The sequence below is a fragment of the Myzus persicae genome, unplaced genomic scaffold (assembly GCF_001856785.1).
Source record: "Myzus persicae strain clone G006 unplaced genomic scaffold, MPER_G0061.0, whole genome shotgun sequence".
Classification (NCBI taxonomy): domain Eukaryota; kingdom Metazoa; phylum Arthropoda; class Insecta; order Hemiptera; family Aphididae; genus Myzus; species Myzus persicae.
Genome location: NW_019100763.1, coordinates 18,717 through 27,913, shown reverse-complemented (window position 1 = coordinate 27,913; position 9,197 = coordinate 18,717). Strand labels below are relative to the sequence as shown.

The window sequence follows — 9,197 nt, the reverse complement described above, 5'->3', positions numbered from 1 at the left end:
CAGAAGTATTTGAAATAAACTTCAAATACAAATCATGTATACTACAACACACTTTGTGTAGTACAAAAAGTGTAGTGTGTACTACAAAATTTGAAAATGTGTAGCAAATAATGTTTTTTTTTTATCTATTATCACTACCTACTGATTTTGTGGGTCTTCGGTATCTGTGTACATCACTGGCTATAAAAGTTTAATTAAAATTCATTGCGTAGTACGAAAAATTGAAAATTTCAGGGCTTGCCGTCGTCCATAATAAACGATAATGATAATTATTGATAACAATTTTCTTGGTAAATAGGTAGTAGTAGAGAGCCTTGATATTAAGGCTCTCTAGGTAGTAGGTACTAATAATTAGTAAAAATATATTCGTATAATTAAATAATTATAAACTATAAACTATAAAGTATAATAGCCATTAAGTAGAAGCTTTTTACATAATATTATATATTTTGTTATTTTATTATTTGAATACTTTTACTCAAATACATTACAATACTGGTTAAATGGAATTATGAAAAAGGTGGAATGTAGTATATTAACTTTAAAAAGTATGGACATCTGACCAATGATTGTAAATTAGACAGTGTTTAAAAAAAATTTTCCTGATATTCTGCTGGCTATTCCTACTGATACAAAAAACATACCTGTAACTTGTATAAAGATGATTCACATTCACAAGATGATTTAAGCTTTTTTAATCTTAAATTTGCTTCCTCTCTTACCATACGTTTAGTAGATTTTTTAGACAAATTTGATGTGGAAGGAACTACAAAGAATAAATAGATAAAATAACAAAGTTACCAGACAACCAAATTTTTGATTCCATTAGAGCAAAAAGTGCCATTAAAGGCCAAAAAAAATAAAATTAGGTAGGTTAATATATAAAATAAATTTGTTCCAAAATAAGAAATAACATTCAAACATTTGGTTTAAAAATTGTATGAGTACCTAGGTAATATCATCAATTACAATAACTCATTACCTCATTAGTTATAATTACATAAAGACAAAAATCTATAAGTAAAATCAGTTTATAAAAAATAATAAAAATTCCCCAAATTTTGATTGTCTGGTAAAATGGAAAGTATAATATAGACAGGAATATTAATAGGAAATATATAATACCATTTTTCAAAGGTGATTTTTGAATAGGAGAAGAAGTATGAGGATTGAAGGAATTATAGTTTTCTTCATGCACACTACGGTTAACATTCACAATATTTGCATCATAATTTATAGCTTCCTCAGATTCATTAACACCGTTAAAGTATGAACCAAATTCTTTTTCTGTAGTTGGACCTACTATTACATTTTGAAATAATTAAGTATTATAATTTAATCAGAAAATTCAATAATTAGTTTAGAACAAGAATTAATCTAATGACATACTCACCTGTGTCATCAGTTATTGGTGCATTGACATTTAATAAAATATTTGAATGCATAATTATATCATTTAATGGGAATAAGTCTTGTGTCTGGGATATAGAAATAAGTTCTTGTGTTATGTTTCCAGATTGCTCAAGAGCAATTCCATCGCTATCATACGTATTTTTCAATTCCACAATTTGAGGTTGAACTAATATTTCATTTATTTCTGGTGTACTGTCATTAAAACTTTCTTTTTCAGGGCCTCCTCCAGTTTCCATGTGTTCTCTCCTTTCTCTTGCAAATCCTTTTCTACTTTTGGCTTTTTCAACCTCCCAAAAACGGCGAAGACATTTTGAGTCTCTCTGGTAAAAAAATTATATCTCATGTAGGTACGCATTTACAACCTATTTTTACTTTAGTATATTAAAATCTATTTACATTAGTTGTGCGAAAACAACAATTTTACTAAAAGTTTATGATGTGAAGCTTGTAACTAGGTAGTTATAATAAAAATAAGTAATCACAAATTTGTAATATCATAATAATTGGTTGAATACACCAGTAAATCAAATTAATTATGGAAGTTACAAACAGAAATATTTATTTTATATTACATTAAACAAGAAGGTATAGGATATAATATACCTAATTTGCCTATATAGTATAATTCATATAGGTACTTACTTTGTTTGCACCTAATTGAGTGTTGAAATTAACAGCAATTCTTTCCCAAGCTGAGTTTTTGTCCCTGTTGCTAAACTTATCTGTTTTTTTGCATTCAATTATGTCCCTTTCTTTTGATATGCAGTGTAATATTATTGATTTTTCCTCTTCAGAAATATTAGGAGCACGGGCTCGTTTATTTTTTTCTGAATTGCTCGTCATTATATAAAATATTTTTATTAAATTAGAAAACAAAATGAATTCAGAATTATACAAATTTGAATTACGAATAATAGTAATACTATTATTCGTTATCTTATCAATTTTCACTAATGTGAACATAGTAACCCTGATAACAATGGCTATTATAACATAAACTTTTACATAGCTATTGAATACATAAATATTGTCTATGCAAGACACAACTTATGTGGGACATAATAATAGTTATGGGTTACATAAAAATGTTATGGGCCACTTAGCTAAAGGTTAGCATGTTTTCGGGCAATGACATTTTTGAAAATTTGTAAATTTGTCTTAACAGTACTTTTTGGTTAAATATTACGGCACTACTTCGCACATAAGTTCACCATACCACTTATTGACCGTAACTGAGTAAGTTGTAACTTGTAATCGTGCAAAATTATTATCGGGGTTAAAATTAATTTCCCCACCGTGTCCAGTATTTTACAGTCATAAATGTACAAATGATAGTTTTTATTCGATTAGTTTATCTTAAATAGGTACCTAATAGCAGCTGTGGATCGAGGACGCACTCGGTTTATTCATTATAATTGGTCGATTGGACGCACTCGGGCACTGTAATATAATTTATCGATAAGACTGCGGACGCAGTCGGGCTATGAAAAAGGTAAAAATTAAAAACGGGACGCACTCGGGATATCCCCATTCTGTTACATCGACGATTAGAAAATAATCGATTACTATAAACGTTTGTGTAACGTTTGTATCTACCTATAATCTTAATAGCTCTTGCTGTATCAGTCAGCTATCGACGTACCACCGACTTAGTTAACTTAGTTTCGTCGTTTTCCGTAAATTGTAAATATGCCGAAAATAAGTAGGTAGTTCGATTTGCAACAAAATTCGAGACTGAATTTCCTCAGAAAACAAAGACACCGAAGTTTTCACTACTGACGGAAAAATTGTATTTTGCAATCCTTGCAGAAAATCTATTACTTGTGAGAGAAAGTTTGAGGTAGATCAACACATAAAAACAGGTCAGTACTTATAAAAATAGAAATATATTTTGTTTATCTATTTTCTATATTTTTTTATTTGAATTTTATATTTTAGCTTCCCATGTGTCAGCACTTAAAAATAAGTTATCAAAACAACAATTAATTACAACTAGTTCTAAATCAAGTTCTACTAATAACATTTATTTTGAAGATTTATGTTATGCTATGGTCTCTTCTGATATACCCTTACACAAGTTAAAAAACGAACAGTTCCGTAATTTTTGAATAAATACATTGATCATCCTTGTAACGAGACACCGTTAGTCGGTGTATAGTATGCTGCTCCGCACGCACTCCGACTGAACGCGTCGCCGTAATCATCGTGACCGTCCACGGCTCACGGCAAACAATTCAAAGAGCGCGCTATTGTCGACAAGCATATTGAAAACGCTGTGGCCACGGTCCAATTCAATAATTAATAATCTTATAAAGCCTTAGTTAGTGATAAATAATGTGAACGATAACCCTTAGAAGCCATTGAAACAATATACGGATACATATCATTTAAAGATAATTCCTAAATTACAACAAAACGCATCTAGTTTAACAAATGATCTCAATTGTATAGCAAGGTGCATATTATGATAAGTACACCTGGCCAATCTTCCAAAAGGCATCCAAAATTCGACTACCGAGATCGAAAGCTAGATCCGGCAATATATCCCTGTGCAGGAATATTGAAAACAATATTTGACCTCACTTATATATTGCCGAACTAGTAACTACATCTAGTATAAGAATCGCAGTACCGCCGTCAACCAGTGAAGCCGAGCCGCCTGCAAGCCTGCCGCCACCAGTGGAGCTGAGCCGTCTGCAAGCCTGCCGCCACCAGTAAAGCCTAGCCGCCTGCCAAGTACACCGTCATTGCAGAGTCACCGTCACGGCGTAACTATTACACGGTCGACATCGTCCACAACGAGCTACGGTAAGTAATTGATCACTGTTGTTCAATAGTGTGAATGGAATATCACGAGCGGATATTAAAACCCACACACTCGCTCCCCTTTCCCCCAGAGTGCTAGTAGTACACATGCACAGCGTCTAAAGCTATTACAACGATATTCGATCATACTATAACAATGCGACATTATAACTATACTTAAATTACGGGGTGTTCTATTTATTTATTTTTATTTATTTTTATAAGGTACACAAACTTCACTACATTCATCTGGAAATAGAATTGCAGCTAATTTATTAAGAGTCAATTAAATCGCATTAGAGCATTAAAATTAAAAGCAGGGTACGATAATTCATTGCAGATAATCATTTCGCATACAAATTATGAAGCTCTAATTTTTTTTTTTTGAAAAACAATTTAACCAATCAGCAATACTTAAAAATTTAAAAAATTTAAAAATAAGTGTCATCCTAAAAACATAAAAATTAATTAAACATCTTGTGAAATGAACATACAAGATCTTTTTGATCATACAATTGTTCGAATATTAACAATCCCATCTCTGACAAAAATAGAAAACTGTATGCATAATTTTGAAATTATATATAAATGGGGTTGTGATGATAGAAGGTAGTGGGCAGGGCAAGCACAAGCAAGAATACTGCGAACGAAGTATGGGATTGTGATTTATTTTCATTTTCTTTGGTTCTATTACAATAAATTGCAGCGTGATGTTGAAAATAGTTAAGTAAAATAGTTTTATGGAAAGATCCTCGGCCTTCATCAACAAAATTTTGTTGGCCAATTAAATATATGTTAAAAAAAAAATTGCACAAAGAACTTTGGAATAGTTAAAAAATTATTGAAGGTCGAATCGAAATTGTAGATCCCTTTACTATAAGGATTGATGAAAATAATTTAAATATAAAGCATACTTTAGTTTTTACAATGATAGATGGAATAAAAAAAAGGTGATTATATAAATTTAATAATTTTAAATTATTAATGAAAATATTAGTTCAGGCAACATTCAGAGGAAGCGCAGGAGGACAGAAATAAGGACTACAAAAAATCGTAAACATCATTCACGATTAGTCGATTAGCTCAAAACGAAGATGTTCTGCATTTGTTATTAGTTTCTTCAGATCCATGCATTTCCTCAATAAGCAACACACCAAACAAAGATGTTATAGATAGTGAAGTAACATCAATACAGAATTATTAAACATTGATAAAATGATTGAAGAAAACAATAACGAAATTTAAATCTAAATTGCAAATATATAATATATTTTTAGAAATGTGTAATTCATAATATAGTAAAATAATATATTTAATGTGAAATATACAAAATATGTTTGTAACACTTTCATAAAAACACAACCTAGCCTCTTTAAAGTTCCAATTTCAAAACAGATGCAAGATTTGAATTCAGCAGCCCTTTAAACATATAAGTAGATGCAAATTACACACATTTTGAAATACTTAAATTCCCCCTAGCCACCTTTCCTTAGACTAGATGTCAAAATTAAATTCAACATACCCAAAACATATACTTTTGAATTAAACAATCATTTAAACTAAAAATTAAAAGGTATCAATCGGATAAATTGGATTTCAGATCACTATGTGACGTGTGCAAAGCTATCTGTTTGTATACCTACATCGCCGACATCGGTGGTCTCCGGTCTTCTATGACGAGCCAATTAGGTGAACGAAGATCAATCTAGCACGATGTATGAACCGCCAGTCAGCAAAACGTATGAAGTCACCGCTTTTGAAAAATTGAGAGGAGTCGGGATGGGCTGCTACACACTCCATCATTTTGCCTCCGTCAGGTTTTAGGACAAGAGTCGCACCCCACTATACCCTGAAAAAATTACGTTTAGTGCGCATGACGGCACATCGATTTTTCGGTTTAAATATTGTTCATCTGCCTGATAAGGAAGGGACATCATAGTCAAATCTTAACGTCACACTTGCGCGCTTAGAATCCATTTTGGCGCGGGAGCATATTGACCCCGCGCCCGGTAACTCTGGTCTCACTGAAGGGAACTTTTCATCTTCTGATAATTGGTCGAAGTATATTTTCGTCGAGAGACGTGAATACTGGTTTAAGAACGTTGTGTAGGTTCAAATTGTAAATAATCATAGTTCTATAACGCACGGTTTGCAATAATAAGTTGAATAACGGAACAAATGTACAACTAGCAAGAAGGGCCCCACGTAGACTTCCTGCAATTCTGGGATTCTGTACTAAGTGTTTGTCAGGACCCATTATAAAACTTCCAAAATACAATTTAGCATCTATATATATATAATTACTTTTGGAATAAAAATTTTTTTACTTATATGTCGGGTTTGCAAGTAAATTATAAAAATCAAGATTTATAGCACTTTAACATTGGTTTACCCGCATTTTGAAGTATTAAAATGGACTAAATATATATATATATATTTCATAAAATGTTATTTTACAAAATATTATTTATATAAAATAAGTATTTCTACCAAAATTTCAAAAATTACAAATAAATTTCAATGGGTCCACGGGGTAGAGAGAAAGAATGACAGTTGCATTGAAAGAAGGTGGCAAGACGATTCATTGACAAAAGTCGCTTGAACTCTTTTTTTTTTCCTTTCACAGTAGAACCATTAACGAATCCCTTCCCACAACAATCTTGAAAAGGAATATTCATATCTCTAAGAGAAGGTATGTCAAACTCAAACCTGTCGAAATTTCTACCGTTTTATATCCAATGAAATGTTTTTCTTTTTCTAATTAAACTTTATATTAACAAATCGTGGTGTAAAAGATAGTTGTTCTTGATGATCAACATCTCGTGTACAGTCGAGGATTACAGAATAGTATTTTTCTGCAAGCTATCTGTTCGCGCCAAGTGCAGCGCAATAGTTTGGTAGGACTGTGTACATAATCCCACTGTCAGCAATTTGAGCTTGCGATAGTGCTTCTTGTTATCCTGCTGATAGTGGGCGGCGTGAGACTGCTATAATCCGTTATTATTTCTTAAATTTTTATATTATTCGTAGTTTTATTTGATTATGGTTTTGTCCGCTGATTTTCTATTTTTATTATTTCTTTTTTTTTGTATAATCTCTGTTGTGCTTCAGTGTCATCAATTTATTATATTATTGTATCTCGATGACACTGTCCACAGCAAAGGTTATAAAAGGCTGGACGCACCAGCTCCGAGCGATTTTTTTTCATTATTCTTCGGTCTGAAGACATTGTTTCGCTTTTTTGTGACATTATCCAAAGCACATGTACCAAGTCGGTTCGTTGGTTTCATTGTCATCAAGTTTCTTTTTTCAAGTTTTTTTGTTAGTAAAGTATTGTTCCTACAATCATTATATGTTCAACTATTATATTATACTTTTCCCAGGAGGGAGGTCATTTGTCTACATTATACTTTTCCCATCAGGGTGGTTATTTGTCTACATTCTGTTCGTGGTGCTTTTCCTGTGTTATACTCATCAGTGATTACCTCAAAGCGGTTGTCAACATTATTAAATTTTGTGTATTATTATTATTACTATAAATACGTCCACGGCACGGTCGAGTGGGATAAAATACACCGCTTAAGGTCACCACCTGTGTTGTGGCTGTGAGTATGTTTTTTTTGTTGGTATATTTTTATTATATTTTGTACCACTGTTAAACATTAGTAGTCATTTTATATTATATTCATAAATTTATATTTATAACATTTATTTATATCACACTAGTCAGTGCATATTACATTTTTTATATTATAGTCAAATCACGCACATACATATATTAGTTGTTTTTTATTTATTATTTCTATTTCATAGTGTGAAAGCGCATTCGGTGTTATTTTTTTTATTATTTATATTAGAACTGAACGCTTGTAGCGCCAACACTATCTTTCTATTATTGTTTCTAGAACATTAATGCCCTAGAGATAAATTAATTATTTTTTTATAAAACTTTTATGTAATAATTCTCTGGTTACGTCTTCATATTTCCTCTAAATCTCAACTAAATTATAGTAAGGGATTTAGATGTATTATGGCAATCACAGAACCGGTCATTTGCCAATATTCATCTCGGAAAAACAAAAACTAAAACAAAATATTTTTCTCGTCAATTTTGAGTAAGTAAACAAAGGCATAACTTGAAAATTATGTCTACCAGGGCTTCTTGAGAAAAACAGTGAATTCAAAACAGTATGTCGAGCGTAGAACATGAAATCATCGAAGGTACCAAAGAAGAACTTAACTGTCGAAGATTTCGTTTAAGTTTTCACCAATTACGTCTGTTGAAGTGGAGAGGAGTTTTTCCAGGTAACTTTTATTATTTAAATTAATACAATTTTTAATTTAGATATTTTTCTTTTAAAAAAATTCAAAAACCTATTAGCAGTTAATATACGAAGATTTAAAACAAGCAATAATTATTCAATGCAACTCTTTTAGCGAGTGTCTTAAAATATTAATCACCCAATTTGTTTCTATTCTATTAATTATTAAATTTGTTTCTATATATTTATTTCATTTTTTTTGTCCACTTTTCTTTATTTATTAATTTTCCAAACTGTTCATGCTTATTTAGCTGTTTTTTAGTGCATAAACATCCTAACCCTAGTCATCACCGTAAAATATTTTCAATTTTCTTAAAAATCATCTTTTTCCCCTCGAGAAATCGAGTACATATTCAATGTTATACAATTTGAACTTATGAGAAAAACATTTAATTTTACTCATTCCACTGTACTTAAGCATGCGATCTGGACAAACAAAATAGCCGAAATTTGTATGAGACAGGGAAAAAATAACCCTTTATGCTAAAACATTCAAGTTACTTTCATCTCTCAGTAAGTTACCAAGACGTCAAATGTTCAAAAGCCCAAAAACTAGTAAAATCCGAACTACGGCTTATAGAGTTGCAACATGCATATAAAGGCCACTGATAGATGGCACCTGAAGTTCGTAGAACGATTGGTTTCAATGGTTTGGTT

The 9,197-nt window shown here is 31.3% G+C and overlaps 1 protein-coding gene across 1 annotated transcript; it reads right to left on the bottom strand.

Annotated features, from left to right (window-relative positions):
* Positions 1-420: 420 nt before the first annotated feature.
* LOC111042839 lies at positions 421-2,502 on the bottom strand. Its single transcript, XM_022327541.1, has 3 exons — positions 2,056-2,502; positions 1,394-1,733; positions 421-1,302 (listed from the first exon to the last, which is right to left on the bottom strand). The coding sequence occupies exons 1-3, from the start codon at positions 2,374-2,376 to the stop codon at positions 962-964; spliced, it is 1,002 nt and encodes a 333-aa protein (XP_022183233.1). The 5' UTR covers positions 2,377-2,502; the 3' UTR covers positions 421-961.
* Positions 2,503-9,197: the final 6,695 nt, after the last annotated feature.

Excerpts from the sequence above, each read along its gene's own strand:
- LOC111042839 (XM_022327541.1), bottom strand. The coding sequence starts at position 2,376 with ATGTTCACATTAGTGAAAATTGATAAGATAACGAATAATAGTATTACT. Across the intron at positions 1,734-2,055 it reads CTCAATTAGGTGCAAACAAA|AGAGACTCAAAATGTCTTCG; the intron begins GTAAGTACCTAT and ends TTTTTTTACCAG. Across the intron at positions 1,303-1,393 it reads ACCAATAACTGATGACACAG|TAGGTCCAACTACAGAAAAA; the intron begins GTGAGTATGTCA and ends AAAATGTAATAG.